A 16,802-nucleotide genomic window follows, 5' to 3' on the forward strand; every position below is an offset into this window, starting at 1 on the left:
ACTAACTCTTCCTAACTCAGTACCAGATACTCATTAGTTTATCAAACTAAATAACTGTCTGTCAGTCTCTCTCTGTCTCTCTCATACACCCACGCACCCACTGCTCTGGGGCACAGCTGCTAGACAGCAATATTTCATTTTTTTGTATAATTATACAGTATAATGCAGTACACAGAAGTAATATGTGAACAAGGCTAAGATTCTACAGCCATGCTAGTGTTTTTGCGAGGCTGTAATTAGGCTCAACTGCGCTTTGAGCAAAACGCTAATGTCAGCATGCTAATATGCTCACAATGACAATGAGATGTTGCTGTAAACAGGTATAATGTTTATTATGTTTAGTATCTAGTTCAGCATGTTAACATGCTAACATTTGCTACCACTGAGACTGATGTCAAAGTCGTTTGTTTTTAAGAGATCACAAGTTATTACAATTCATCCTGAGGGGGACATGATTGTGTGTGCAAAATTTAATTCAATAATTGGCTTAACATTTCACTCAAAACCACAAACCTCAATCTTACACTTGATTAAAATTTAGGGTTTATCCTCTGGAAACTGTTAGTATCTGTATAAAATTTAGTGCCAATTCATTGAGTACATGACTTGACCTGTTGGTGGCGCTACAGGGAAAGCCAGAGGATCACCATCACCTCTGGGCACCTTCAGTGTATGTATTGAAAGTCATTACATCATCATGAATGTCATTATAAAATTTAGTGCCAATCAGTTGATGTTGAAGAGTGAATAAGTGAAAACTGTTGGTCTGTTGTTGGTGCTAGAGGAGCAAGCCAGAGGATCACCAAAGTCAGAGGAATTGACTGTCTAGGGACATGAATGTCTGTACCACATTTCATGGCAATCCATCAAGCAGTTGTTGAGATATTTCATTCTGGAAGTAGTGGACTGATAATCATATGAACAGACCGACATAGCCAGCTTGGCTAGAGCCAGCATGGATAAAAGAAACCCATCCTAATTTTTTAATCCAACCAACAACATCTATAGCAGTTTAATCAAACAGGAAACATCTCAGACAGGCATCACTAGACTCTCAGAACCTCCACCGCTTCACCTGAAATGCCAGACATATTTTTATTCTATATTAAGTTAGTAAAGTCAAAGGCAACCACACTTGCTGTTTGATATTGCAGAAATTTCATCTCTCTTCCAAGAGGCTTCATAAGTTCTATTGATTAAGACAGACTGCTGTGGAGTCCCAGGCATTTAAACCTTGATTCATTTAATCCTTGATGTCAGTATCATAAAGGTATGGTGTTTCGTGGTGGTCCAGAGCTCTGTGATACAAGCAACATACAGCTGAGCTTCAGGGTTTGATTCCAGCTGGTTACTTATGATGCATGGCTTCCTCTTCTTTGTCTTCCTGTTGCTCTCTACCTTCAAAACTGCCACCCAATAAATTTCATAATTATAGTCTTAAAAAACATTCAAGTATTTTTCTGGAAAATAGAGTAACAGATTCATTTTGGTAAGATAAAAATATCACCAGCCTGTTAGAATGTCATTACTCTGCTTGGGTGCAGACAAACACATAAATCAATAATAAATTATAATAATAATAAACACTTATTATTTTAAAAAGTTTAATTTAATTTAAAAAGTTCATTGTTCCCACTAAATATTCATTAAGCTCTCACTTTGCTCTGCCAAACTACAGAATGATCCAGCTTGAGGTAATAGATGAATCCTGATTAAAACGAGACAATACCATTGTCAAGCTGTTCACATATCTTCGCTGAAACCTGCAAATGTCTTGAGAGCTACTAAAATGAAACGAATTGGACATGACAAGATCAGCCTACGTCTTGGCCACAGATCAGATGGCCACGACACAAGCATTTGAATTCAACCCTCTCTTAAACAAAAATGACAGTCTTAAATAAATGAATTAGATGAGACCAAAGATTTAAACACTGTTTCCCCCACAACCTGCGAGCACCCTGGGACTATCAGGCTGGGAATCTGACTGGAGGGCAAGATGAATCTTATCAGCTGCTTATATATTCTGGGCTCAGCCTTGGAGCCTGTATCAGTAATTACAATTTATCAAGACTCGAGAGTCAAGGAGCCGATGAAGATCACAGCAGGATGAGAGCATCTCTCTCAAACAGATTTCATTTAGTTTGAACTCTCAAAATGTGCAACAACTAGGAAGGAATGCAATTTTGCAGTTTTCTTTTCACAGTATTCCACAATTTATTTGCATTTTTGTCCAGCTCTCCATGTACACACAACAGTAACACAAATAGCATGGTACTGTAAACAATGAGTGAACATACTATTAGATTTTCTGAGACATAATCCAATAGAATTTTCTTTTCAGGTCAAAGATTGGCTGTTCTTTAGTTTATAATGGAAATATGACCAGATAACTTGTTAATTAGTTGGTCACGTTATCAAAATTATCAGTATTTCACAATTGGGTTTAATATTGACTGAATCTTTACCATATGTCCCTTCGTTGGCCGAATAGTAGAAACATTGCCTAAAACAAACTACTCTAAAATGTTTGGCAACTTGTAAAACAATATTTGCAAGGCCACTTGGAGCACTTTCTGCCAAAATGGATCAAGCATGCCTACATACAATCAGCTGCTGAATACAATTGTTACAGCATGTAACAACCATAGTTCCACAACCACTGAGATTATAGAGTTACTGGTAAAATACATTCAGAAGGAGGTCGGATAACACAAGACCAAATCTTCAGTTTGTGGAGGCAGAAAGAGAAACAGCATAAACTCTGGTCAGCTCCAAAACCACCGAGTATTAGGAACTGAATTCTCCACTGGGTCGAATGAATTATAGACTGAAGGATCCATGTTGAAATGATACTAAATGTGAGAGTTAATGGTCCATCAAAATGCTTTGGGATGATGCTCTGGCCATCAAAATTGTGGATGTCTTGTACTGGGAGTGGAAATTAAAAAAAAAAAAAATCCAGGGCTGAATAAAAGAAGTCTTTACTCCAGAGAAACAGACATAAGAAATAACCTATTAATATAAGACTTAATATGCGCTCACTAATATTTGGTATTTGCTGACTTTCATGTTTTAAGCCCTGTCATGGTGCAAAAAGGGAAAAAAAAATGAGAACAGAAAACAGAAGAAACAAATCTACTGTCAAAAACAAGTTGCTCTCCTTGCTCTCTGCCAGCTGACCTAATAACTGGATGTAATGATATGAAATAAACTAAATGATTGAAGTATGACGTTCTTGTCAAAGAAGTAAAGCATACTTGCTCTATTAAATGTGCTGTGTGTGATCCAGTAGATAATCCTTCCTCTCTATTCTTGTATTGGTTTTTGGTGATCAGTTTTTTGTTTTAAATTTGATGAAAAAATTTGATGAAAAAGTATACATGAGGTATGATTTTTTCCTATCATGCTGGTATTTGATAATTTGCATTAAAGGTCTATGTTTGTTGTTTTCTGTTAATTCATGACTGCATTTGTCAGCAGAGCAGTCTGCCATGTTTCGGTACAAATTCCACGATTCTGAGAATGTTTCTTAAATCAGTTCTCAGTGGCCGACTGTCTAGTGAGAATTAGGTAGGAGAAATTACTGCATCATTGTATCATTAAACTCAAGGCAAGCCTGCTTTTGGTTTCCACATATACACAACACATGGCATCATCAACAAAACACAATCTGACAGCAACAACTTGCATAACAATTAAAACACTAGAAAAGTCATTTGAAAGGAAAACCAAAAGTGAATCAGCACTAACGTAGTGCATAGAGCATCTTGTTTATTCTCAGGAATTCAAAAAAAGGCTGTTTGTTTACCCAAAAGGCTTGTGACATTTCCTTTACAAATATCCAGCACTGATGACACAAAGTCAAATGTCAAACGTGCCATTGTTCCGCCTTTGAATGTCATGAGTGACTGCTGACTCAAGTTGTTTTTTCTCTCTCCCGACACAAATACTAGACAACCAGGGCCACATGGCCCTTCAGATTTTTAACACAAAAAGCTGCAAACCCCCTGTGGATCCACTTTGTTGTCTTTTTCGGCTTTTAGGAGTCCTGTTGTTTTGAGGGTTGCAAACAGTGCTGCATCTGTGGCTCCATGTTGCACGCAGTTAAAAAAGAAAGTACAGGTCCATTTCTTTCCTTTGTCCAAAGAGTCTTTGTCTTATTTTCACCATGTCCGGCTTTGGTTCTGCTTATTCGGGGAGGAAAGTTGGCTGCAGCCAAAATTCTGTGCTATCCCACCCATAAGCAGCACATCATGTATGAGCATTATTTGTCCGCTCCATTTTTGCAGTACAATTGGCACTACAGCAAAAAGTCACCCAGTTCAAACTTGGCTAACAAAGGGTGGTATGTGACAGATGTGCGTGCTAACAATCTGGATGCAGTCAGGAGTTTGTCTTTGTGAGGTATAGCAGCCTGTTTACATATCCATGTCACCATCATAAGCCAGGGTCAAGGGCTTCTGTGGTGGAGGAGACGTCTTTGTGGTTTTGGATGGTTTACTGAAAAAAATAAACACAGACAAGAAAAGCTGACAGTGTATCTGACTTAGTACCACAGGGCAGCCCAACTTGATTTCAGTCTTTACAAAGAATTCCATTATCTGATAGCAGCAGCACACAGCAGACAAAATATCGTGAGGAGTATAACTCATACTTGACAGGGTTCTGTTCAAGGAAAGCAGATGGTAAGAAATTTGTGTGTGACCTACAATGCAGCTTTTGTTCTTGAAAGCTGCAAAATTGTGCATAGTGATGATGAAAGAAAGTAATTTAGTACATACCAGACCAGGAATGATAATGCAATAATGAAGAGTATTAAGATGAATCCGACGGCAGTCACGGCATAAACCCACAGCTTTACTCTTCCATCTGTGCAATCAAAATGCAGTTTTAATACACAAGTTTTAACTATATACGTCTATCTTTTGTCTGGAGATCTTAGAACTTTTTCTCATATTTTGGAATAAAGAATTGGGTTTAGCTTTCATTTAAACACACTACAGAGGAGCAACTAGAATCTAGGTCTATTGAGGTTTTTTTTTTACAGCATATAATGATGAGCCCAGTAAAAACATTGACCTAGAATGAATTCCACCCCTGGCTTAGTGATCTTAGCATAAAGCAGGTTCAAAGGCAGCAATGATCTCAGGCACGCTGGTTGAACTGTAAAGATAATTTCCATTTCAGTACCTGGGCCAACAGGTCGTAAGGTCCACTCGTTGAAAAGGTCCTGGGCCTGAGATGGCCCCGGTTTTAATCTTCCAGAGTTGGTTTTCACATCAGCTTTCTTATTGTTGTCCACCCCCGGGGTTCTGGTGCAGTAGTCCAAGAAGCCATGCGTGGTCATTACTTCAGTGTAACCCTTCTCACACCCACACACTCCACTCTGCATGGGGGGAGGGGGGGGAGGGTCATTTACAGCCAACGCAAAACCACTTGTGATCGTTACTTTCCCATTGCTACAAAACACTTCTGACAAAACAGCGATGTATAGGGGCTACTTTGTTTGTGTCTGCTCAACTTTACTCTTTCAAAAGGCTTTTCTGCTATTAACACAGGCTCATTTACCCCAACCCTGCAACATGTAACTGTGCTCCTCAGGAGGTAGATTACACAGACACTTTTTCGGATTTGGAGATTTACACATTAAAAATGTGTCCCAGCCAGGCTAAAAACAGACAAAGCCAAAAGCAATACACCAGTTCACAGCATTAGCTTTTTAAGCAGTGTGGGCTCAACTTTTGATTCATTTTTAAGGCACTTCATCTGCATGACGCATCTAATATGCTGTGAAATAAAATAAAATCAAGAAAGAAAAACATGCACAATCTTCTTAAAAGCATCAGTGCTTCATTGTTTTGTATTTTTGCAGTTACATGAATGGTACTCTAAGGGGCAGTAAAACTTCAAGCTTAGGTGTGTCTTTTTCATTGCTGCTTGTGTGCAGTTTCAGCCCCCTATCTAGGTGTACTCCCTAACTGACACCCACATTCATTGGTATTAATGTGATTATCCTTTAATGGCCTGTTGTTGATAATTAAAAATGTCATCTGTCAAAATCCATTTAACTCCCCTCCTACTATGTTGGAACAGCAGGAAACAGCAAAAAACACACAGAATTACAGAGATCACAGCTGCCTGATCAAAGTGCAATTATCTTACCGGTGTGCAGTGTGAGAAGGGTTTGGTGCATGGAGGATGGCAGTGTCTGACCGTGGTCGGCCTTTTCTGCAGGAAACACCCCCCTGGAGAAAGACACAGATTCTTATTTCTGTTCCTTTACCCATTGATCACTAAATTAATGTACTGTCACACCTGATTAATGGGCTCAGTTGCCTATCAGGGTCCCTGATCAATCTGTGAACATTTTAATTCCAACATGGAAAATTGCATGTCAAAATATCAAAGAGTAATGCCTTGAGCTCTTGGCTTCTCTGAGGAGGGAGATTATTCCTTCTGGGCTCATATTTGCCAGAAACACTTCCTTACAGTGATAAGATCACATTCACCTACTATTTACAGCACATCAAGCTCGCCCAAAGCTTTCACTCCTGCAGCACTATTACCTTTGTTCTGTTTCTCCATGCCTGCTATACTTCCCACAAATACAAATGCATGATTATATTTATATGGATTGAAAGCCTCCCAGCTCAGAGTCTGGCTTATTGATTACTTATGTTAAGAGGGAGAGAAGAAATCAATGAAGGCTGCACTAAGAATGGGCAGATCAAATAAGGTGTTAAATTCAACTAGAACACTATACTAAAATTATTCTTTGTGTGTGTGCTTTTCTTTGCGTATCTGCATGTATGTGTGAGTGTGTGAGACACGGAAAGTATGTTCGCACTGCAGGCCCTCCTGTACAATTTTGGACCTGATTTTTTTGGAGGGGGTAAAATAGTGTATCATGTCAACTATAGGACATAACCCCAATACTATTGTAAACTGAGATTAACGATGACAAAAGACCTCACATGCGATTTTGTATCCACCTCTCTCACTTGTTTCTAAACGTTTCAATTATCTCCCCGATATTCTAGCACATATCCATGAGATCCAGAGTGAAAAATGAGACTCCATGCAGCTTTTTTGCTGTTCACACTGATTCAGTTCAGTGCGGGGGAACAAAAACTGAACTAGGACATTTTCAGCTGCAGTCTGCTTTAAGCCAGATATATATACATATTTATATATATGTGTGTCTGTGTGTGTTTCCACAAGTTGCTTCTGCAGAACCCATCTAGGGTGGCTAGAAAGTGGTGGCCAGCAATTATTCACCTGTGACATTGACACCATCTGAGCGCTGACACCACACTGCTCTCTCATTGTTGCTCCATCCTCCTGTCCTCCACTGGTAAGTGTGGCATTTTCCTCCTGTAGTAATGGCAGAAAGGCAGATGACGCTCATTAGTAGTTTGTGTTGGGCATCCAGCCCTGTTGTTAGACTCCCATAGACATTAACCACCACTTCTTCTGCTGCCCTGCTACTTCATATTAAAAGGCAAGGCATGTTATGGGTGTAGTGAAAGGATAAGAGCACATTTTTCATTGTGTGATGAAGTAGTATGCTACCAGACAATGCCATTTTGTAGGAAATTAGATGGCAGGAACTAGCTGGAAATGTATTAAAGACACCTCCTATTTCTTAAGAGCAATGCTCATATTTTCCTGGAGGTAGCTGGGGGGGATTTAAACAGAGGAACGGTCAAAGTCACTTGACCTGATTTTATGTATTAATGAAAATCTAGCCACACATGTAATGCTGAATTTTATATCAAAATGGCAAATAGAAGAAACATCACAGGGAAGGACTTTAAAACATACTATCTAGATTAAAATTACAAATTAGGCTACAGGTGTGCAGAGTTAAATTAAATCCCAAGTACCTGACAATTACCATTTTACATGTTTTAAAAGCAACTAATTAATGAGGGAAAGGAACTGGGGAGAAATAGTTGGTGGCTAATTGGGTATATAAAGGTATGCAGGTACAGCAACCAAAAAAGTGCAAAATTATATCATGAAACGATGGAAAAAGCCAAACAGAAACTCTGTATTCAGCCCACACAGTCAAATAGATTAACACAAAGATGAGCCGAGGAGTTGTTAAATATTACAACTGCAGTACAGATTCAAAAACAAGGACACAATAAATACATGCATACATTTCACTTGTGAAATACACCAATCTCTCTTGGGCCAGACAGTAATGAGGTGTATCAACCTCAGTCTTTCATCAAAATCAGATAGTGGTACAGCAATTATGACCTTTCTATGGTTCAAATACTGACCTTTTAATTATAGCCTGTGTGACACAGTTTCAATGACAACTTTGCCATTAAAATCACATAACTACCATTTCCAGCAGGACTGCACATTTAGGAAGCACTTGCAATGTCAACTTTTAACCTTTTACCTCCCATAATACAACCCAAAAGAAGCCTTTAGTACATTACATTATGAACTGTAGCAGTATGTGGTTTGATAAGTGTTCTGTCACAGTGCAAAAATTACTCTCTCACGACTTTCCAAGGTAATAGTGCCCCGATACTTACTTATAAACAAGTGTGGTTTCAAGGACAACAGGATGAAGTAAAAAATCTCTCTGTGGCCCTCATCAGTAGATCTGAAATTTATTGAACTTATCAGAGGACAATTTCCACATCACTGAGCCATCAAAGATCTAGAGGCTTTTTCTTCTTAAATATCTCATAATCCCAAGTGACGACAACACAAGGAGGAATTAAGCTGTTCTAATATAAATGACGACCTTCCAGATACTTGATATTCACATAGTTGATATGGTGAACGAATTAGCAAAAAAAATGCTTATTTACACAGCCAGCAGACACAGAGCAACATTAGCATTCATTTGGCATTGTGTTTCTTGCCACCTGTTATGTCTAATATTAAATCTCCATTTGGCTGTGTTTTTGGACACTACTATTTACTGAGTGAAATAGTAGCTTAGCTGTTAAATGCTCCATCACGTTCACCAGCTTGTCGCTAACTTCGTCTGATGTTTGGTATTGGTCTGGTAGTGTATAATCGGTTTTAATGGATTTTTTTTACTGAAAACAGCTGTCTGCTGTTGTTGGAAATGATTCAATAAGGGCAGGGAGTGTAAATCAAGATGGTAAAGTTGTAAAAAAGTGCTGTAAAAGTCCACAGTGACCCCTTTCACATACAAGTAGTCATGTGATCCGTTGTTAATATAAAAATATTGATTAATGCAGCTGTAAGTAAGGTTAAGGCTGTCACAAAAAGGTTTCCTGACATTTGTATATGTGGTTTCCACAGTACCTTTACAGGGCTGGGTCTCAAAGACTTGATGTGGGCAGCTGCCCTGGTTCTCCATGACCTGAATGATCACGGCTCTGGAGCGGGATTGGCGCCCGGTAGTCTCAAAGCTCCGCCCCTCCAGACAGGTCAGCTGGCAAGAGCTCCAAGATGACCACTCAGTCAAATGGCAGTCTCCTGGCGGCAAAAAGAGGCAAAAAAAACATCACCAACTTAGTCAATACCACTATCAGACTTTCTTTTCATAAACTTGAGGGTAGTTTATATATATAACTTGCCAACACTATTTCAGGGATAATTTTATTGGCTCCCCTGCTAGCTCCTGGAACATTTAAAAGAGATCGAAAACAACTTCAGCACACATCTGCAGCTGATAATGTGCAAAATGCACAAACAAATTACTCAGACAGCCCAGTGGGGATTCAGAAGTAATAGACTAACCAGAGTTATAAATTATACAATACAAGCTACAACTCTGAGAACAACTGTAAAGGCAACACCCAATACTGAAATGTGTCATAGGAGAAGCAAAATTCATTTGGTTTGGGCAACGTTTTCAGCGAATAAAAGCTAGTTGATGTATTCTGTGACTCAACAGATAACATGTCAGCCCTTGCTTCCTTGAAGGTCAAACATTAATACCCCTTTGTAATTTCTGATAGGGTCATCTTGCAGTGATAATATCACCCACTGGCACATCTTCTCAGCCAGAGCAAGCCTCTGATTCTCTGCCCTGAACGCCCATTAATGACTGTCTGTGGATTGACGCATCTCATTATCTTTCATCTTTATACGGATCCACTCTATCAGCTCTTCTCTCATGCTGCTTTGGCTGTGGAAACATGCTGTGGCAAAAGCAGCAGTGTACAGCAAACAGCAACACACATACACACATAGTATACACATCACATTCATGTTGACAACCTCTCCCCTGGTCCCTACACTGTGCCTGCCACCTTCACACCAACAGACATATGAACACACACATCTGCTTCGGCCATCAAACACTCCTGATCCTGAGCCAAGGCTCACAGCAAAAGCGGGTTGAGTGATGAATCAAGGCGAGGATCAGAGGAGAGCGAGAGACAGATGAGCAAAAGCAAGCACAGCAAGATGGTGTCTCTTCACAGGCAAAGCTAACAACAGCCTTGCTTGGTAAGAGCCATGCTAAATAAGACCCCCCCCCCCCCCCCCCAGATGATAATGATCATTTTCCTATGACAAAATGATTTTTAAAAAATCTAAATGTAAAATCAAATACGCTCTATGCTGCTTGTGTAGCTGGCTTGTACTCCAACCATGTGTGCCTAAGGACAATAAAGTTTCATTATAGATTTTCAGTGAAGAAAACCTGAAAGTGACAAGAGGTCATAGCTGTCAGCTACATTCATACTGGATTCACAAAGGGATTTAAAAAAAAAAAATCACCAGACTGCATCATGGGATGTCAGTCAACCATGATCTGCTGGCTACTTGTTGCCATGGTGATTTTTATAAGGATAAAGTTGACCATTTTACTGTGCACAGACACAATTAAAAACCACTCTTTATGTTACAGGTCCCCAATTTTCTCATCAAAATGATCAATTTAAAGCACTGTGTGACAGTTTGATTTCAGTATTTGACATTTTAAAATGTCTTAAAGCTTACATTATATTTTTCTTTATATGGTTGTTTATTGTGAAATAATAAATTCACCAGTGAAGCGGATGACCTTCATCAAGCCTGAATTTGGCATTACATTGTTCATTATCAACTTAACTGGAGACTTAAAAAAACAGACGCATATATAAAGTCATAGTAAATCCATTTCCCAGTCGTCTCCACTGTTGACGTAGAGTACACACGCAGTTCTCTTCGCAGTTCTCATCGCCAGCAGCAGCTGGAGCTCTATGACAGCCGCACTGTTGGCTAGATTTGCTACAAGCACATGTACATGCAGGGCCTTTCGCCCAAGTTTTGTGTGTAATCTGAGGGTGATTTGCACTTGTTTTAATTAGCAATAATTGACTGGTAGTTTATAGGCAGATTCTCTGTTTGAAAGTGATCTTACTTCATGCAGATTGGTGCAGGATCAAAGTGTAGTGATGCTGAAAAAGTTAAACTCATTAAAGTAAGAAAGAGATTCACTACTAATTCAATTGCCCCTTGTCATTTACTCATAAAACAACATATGTTTTATATATAATATACATCGTGTGGATGCAACGGGGAAGATGCACAATGAACTCAGCAGCCACACATTTCTCTGTTCTCTATTTCTCTGTTTTGCGTCTTCAGGTTAGGATAACTTATTGTTGCTAACTTTGGAGCTAACCCCCTTCACTTTTCCAGCACTTGGGGAAACAACAGACGTGACTTTTTAGCATTTATTAACTGAGACACTGTAGTTTGTACTGTACATTTACTGCCAGACTGACAATTTTCCCACTCGCTACGCAAACATACTACGCAACACCCTATTCCTAAACGGAGTTACACTACCAATAGTTTCCCAGGTAACAATGCAGAGGTTGACTCACGTTCTGGAACAGCGCTTCACAGAGACTCCCAAACGCTATTGATTTCCGAATGAATGGATATTTGGCGTTATTTTTGGCATTAAAAAATATTATTTTTGGCATGGCAGGGGTTCTTGTCGTGATAATTATGGGAGAAACACTGATTCAGTAAACGTTCAGTACGTTCAGTAAACGTTAAGTAAAGTTAGACCCAGCGGTCTCCATTTGGTTGGGCGAGTTCAAAGTTTTGAAAACAATGGGGGTGTTTTGAATACACCCGTTTTCACAGGTAATTTGTTAGTCTGTCCCCCCCGCCGCAGGAAATAATGGATTAATCCTGGAAAACTATTGATGTAGCACTTTTCTCCTTATGAAAGTAACGTGGAGATTATTCGACCAATGAGAATTTAGTCGGATTAGAGCATATCGACCAACTAATCGACCAGTCAACCAGGAGACTACAGCCCAAGAAAACAGAGGCCTCTCATTTCTTGGCATGTAACTGGAGGTAACGGCCAATAACGCTGCAATGCTGCCTTGTGTGTTTATAATCTGTTTGTACTGATCCACATTGAAGAGCTGGGTGTGAGGATCCTGATGTTAGTGTGTAATGGATATTCTGCCCACACTGTGCAGCTTTAGAGCATCATCCTGCCACATCTGATAGACAACTGCATGTCAAACAACTCTATTACCTGTTACCTGGAGACCCTCTTGAAATGACAGAGACTGACAGTTTATAATATTTTCCTGATATAAGAAAAGTGACATAAACTCCCTGTTTAGTAGCTACAACATATGTTACAATATGATTTGAGAAATTAAAAGATTAAAGATAAAGTTGGATAAAGCAACAAGGCATACATACAATGTTCATGACAGAGAAATGTCATAGATTACTCTGGGAATATTTTAAAATATTATATTGACATCAAAAACCACATAAAAGACTGTAAGTACTGCATGTTAGGCTAGTTGTTATTGGCTGGTTACGTGAGCAACTTACAACATTTCTGTCCAGGAGCTCAAGTAAATTTGATTTGTTTGTTTGGAGGCTGATGGATTTTAGTAGTGAACTTGAATTTTTACAATCAAAGCTGCCCTTATTTATAACTATTTTCATCATAATGTTGCATTGTGGCTGTTGCAGTCATTACCTTTGTGCTGGCACACAAGCACTCCCCGTACAAAATTCCCATAGCTGTTAATTGCGTAGCTGTGATAGGCAGAGTGATTGCTCTCAGCGGTGTGATCGACAAATTATTTCAGTTAGCACATGATGATTTTTCATGCTTTATCTATTTTTGGGTCAAACATAATGTAGTGTAAAAAATCAATACTGTTGACTAGTACAGTAATCAATTGTACGAGCTGTCTCTCTTTAAGTTACCCAGTTCTGCCTTTGTGTGTGTGTGCGTGGGTTTACTGATGGGAGACAGAATGCTACAGTATGGCGCTACGTACATGCACACTACGCATGTAACAATGAGGATTGATACCCTTATTAACAAAAAAACATGAACTTCTTTCTATTTAAATGGATGGTGTGTGTTTTTGGGAGGGGGGGGGGGGGGTTGTGTTTAGACGGACCCAGTCAGATAATGCAGAGTTAAAAGGGTCATTAGTTAATCTATAATTTTTATTGACTTTGCAGCATTAATAGCAGCTGAAAATGTCAACTTGTTGGGGAGAGGACAGATTCCTGCAAATGAGTTTGTGTTCAAAAACAAGACTATTGATTATGAAGTAAATGACCCAGGAAAATAATTATTGGTATAATGAGTCCAGAATGACTACATACAGTTCATAGAATCATGTAGTTTTTCTCTATTTGAATGAACATTTCTTAATATTTTCTATATTATAAAAATTCCATATTTGTATATATTTAATACAATTAAATCAATAAAAATGATTCATACACTGTAAGAGATGAAGTTCTTCCTGTAATCTTGTGGAAATATACTGTCAATGCAGAATATGTGTGAATGCGCCTTTACCTAGACAAGGGACGAAGCAGGGCTGCTCCATCTCTTGTTGGATCTGCTGTCTCAGTTTGTCTCCACAGAGCTCGTCCTCTACTGGTTGAGGAGGAGACTCAGGCCAGTCACCCCAGTGGACGACACATGACAGGTCTCTTTTTCGAAGCCCCTCACCACACTCTGCACCCTGCACAAACAAACGCACATGCATACACACGCAAAAGTGAATGTTTTAAAGATTCAAGTACATAAGTTTCCTCGCTATAATTTAGGCAAGGGGAAAGTCATCACAGAAGCATTTATTTGGCGTGTAAACATTGAGCAAATACTGACCTTAAGGACAAGTGACTCAAAAGAAGGACATGATAGTGACTATAACTCCATTGATGCTAACATGCTCACAGTGATATGCTAGCATGTTGCTGTTTAGGATGTGTAATGTTTACCACGTGTCGGTTTAGCATGTTAGAAAGAAAACAATTGGCCAATTATCTCTAAACACAGCTGAGGCTGATGGGAATGTCATGAGTCTTGCAGGTATTTGTATAAACCAATGTAGCAGACAAATTAAAATTTTGACCTGATAATGTTGCTAGATGAAAAGTCAGTGGATCAAAGTTATTGCAATTTATCTTCTGGGGACCATGAGAGTGTGTACCAAAATTCACAGCAATCCATCCAATAGTTGTCAAGATGTTTCAATACGGAGCTAAAGGGTCAACCTTAAGGTGGTGCTACAGGAAAAGTCAAAGTATAACCAAAGTCATTAGAATAGAGTGACTGGGAGTCATATCAAATCAAATTTTGTGCCAATGTCTCAAGGAAATGTTGAAATACATCCCATAGCTGAAAGTTTTGACCTGCTGGTGACACTAGAGGAAAAGTCATTAGAATTTATTCTCTGGGGATCTTGAATATTTTAATTGCAATCTATGTAATAGTTATAGTAGATATTCTACTCTGAACTACAAATGATATTTCAGTCTGGACCAAAGTGGTGGACCAGTGGACTGACATCCCTTGAGCCATGCCGCTAGCATGACTAGAAAAGTGATAATTAATGGCAGAAAAGAAAAAAGACAAAAGATAAAATTATGTCAAAAAACAATAACTGTTGAACTAATGAAAATTCTCCTATATCCACAAGCTGCAAATTTTTGTTTCACATATCATTGATAGAATTCACAAGACAGGTCATACCTCCACTGTGCAGGGGGACCAATCACTGAGCAGCCACATGTAGCAAGGCCTTATGGGACATGGCTTGGTCTGGGTGAGCTGGTTGGGACAGGGACGGCCCTCTTCATGAGCCTCCTGGAGGATTCTCCGAGTGCGCGCAGACTGAGCTGCAGAACAGTGTCACATAGACGATTAGAAGAACAACAGATCAGAGAAGATCTGACATTTGCAAGCTTCTTTTATAAGGCTTAGATGTCATCCATATGTCAAGACTACTATTTTTTCGTCTGCATGCATTACCCTGCAAACTGCTAAAGAATAAAGAATAAAAATACTGTGGGATTTATATACTCAGGACTAAACTACATGTGACTGTGGGAGATGTAAATGCGCCATTGCACAAACATAAGGCACCATAAAACAGTTAATAAAATGGGTGGCTGAAATGAATGATGATCATATTTAGAAGTGAGGAGAGGCTGTGCCTTCTCTTTATCCAATGAAATATTTTCTTCATGACAAAGAGGAATTAGTGCACCACCACAACTCATCTGTCGCAGTGCCACTTAATGCTCATATCTAACTGTTTCCTACACAAGTGCTTTGTGTAAGTGACCCATTAATAATATGTGATAGGAAAAGTTTGGTAAATGGCAGCAGTAAAAAAAAAAGAGTGACCACAGAGCAGGTTTTCTATATTATAGAACAGCTCAATGTCTGGATCCATTGAGGCTCAGTAAAGGCATGGCCTCCATCAGCCACCCTGTCAAGACAGACGTTTCATGTGCGTATTACACCACGGGAGATGTTGAGCTCAGTGGGCCCCAGGCAGACACAGCAAAAGGACGTTCAGCTTTGCCATCTCAAAAAAATCAAACCCAAAACATTAATGCTCTTATGGCATCCTGACAAAACAATATCCTTGCGTTGTCTGACACAGGTGCAACACAAATCCCTCATCAAAGTTGACAGATGTGTCTCACAGTCTGTGGGTATGAACTGAGAAACAGAGTCTCAGCCACCGTGACAGAGCGGTGAGAGACACAGCCTTCAGTTTATATCCCCAGTTAAAAGCTCGTTTAAATTTGAGCTTCTTGGAATGAGGGGTTAACTGCGAGGAGTCAGACAGCCAACGACAAATTAAAATTAATGACCTTACGAAGATACCGTTGAGTCTTTCTGATTAACAGAATAACAAGCTTTCTCTCTGGGAGATTAAGAATGTATGCATTAGGGACGGGCATGTCAAGCAAAAATACTATTCGATATTCACTGGGAACTATTCCACCATTCTCTGAAGATCTCAAACCCCACACCCCCGCACTCACGCACGCACACACGCACTCCAGTTTTGCAGTAATGGATTCTCTTGATGGGACCGTAAACTCGGGCTCACCAAATGCCATCAAATTTCGAAAACCCTCACCTTCAACAAACTGATGGTAAGTTTTAGCTATCATCTTTGAGATGAGGGCCATTTGTCTGCAGGTTTACCATTAAACTTACTTTGTCTCGTGACAAAGCTAGCCATTGATTGTTGATCTCTGGATGGGCCCCCACCTTCTGCTGGGTGCTTCGTTCTCAAATGACTGTGCATAGTTGTTGCAGAATTGTAATGTACTAGCTTTACCTGGCAGAGTTTGCACTGCACCTCATTTTCATTCATTTTTTTGAAGAAGTTGCAAACAGAACTTTTTGACAGCTGTAGTAATCTTTGCATGTTTCTCCTGTTTGTGCAGTAGGATCTAGCCCATCTCACAGAGCTGTACCAAATGCTATAGCTGCCCTCATGCAGAAAAAAAGCCAAACTGAAAATGCCACACACATTTTACCGGCC

The 16,802-nt window shown here is 39.4% G+C and overlaps 1 protein-coding gene across 1 annotated transcript in view; it reads right to left on the bottom strand.

Annotated features, from left to right (window-relative positions):
• Window positions 1-2,187: 2,187 nt before the first annotated feature.
• The window catches only part of thsd7ba (thrombospondin, type I, domain containing 7Ba), a 132,807-nt gene continuing 118,192 nt past the window's right edge, over window positions 2,188-16,802 (bottom strand). Inside the window, exons 20-27 of the mRNA XM_042427374.1 lie at window positions 14,987-15,132; window positions 13,805-13,973; window positions 9,307-9,480; window positions 7,282-7,377; window positions 6,166-6,248; window positions 5,194-5,389; window positions 4,785-4,872; window positions 2,188-4,503 (exon numbers count right to left, since the gene is read on the bottom strand). Coding sequence (XP_042283308.1) covers window positions 4,422-4,503; window positions 4,785-4,872; window positions 5,194-5,389; window positions 6,166-6,248; window positions 7,282-7,377; window positions 9,307-9,480; window positions 13,805-13,973; window positions 14,987-15,132 — 1,034 coding nt within the window. The 3' untranslated portion in view covers window positions 2,188-4,421. The remainder of the gene's footprint in view (window positions 4,504-4,784; window positions 4,873-5,193; window positions 5,390-6,165; window positions 6,249-7,281; window positions 7,378-9,306; window positions 9,481-13,804; window positions 13,974-14,986; window positions 15,133-16,802) is intronic.

The sequence above is a fragment of the Thunnus maccoyii genome, chromosome 11, assembly GCF_910596095.1.
Source record: "Thunnus maccoyii chromosome 11, fThuMac1.1, whole genome shotgun sequence".
Taxonomy (NCBI): domain Eukaryota; kingdom Metazoa; phylum Chordata; class Actinopteri; order Scombriformes; family Scombridae; genus Thunnus; species Thunnus maccoyii.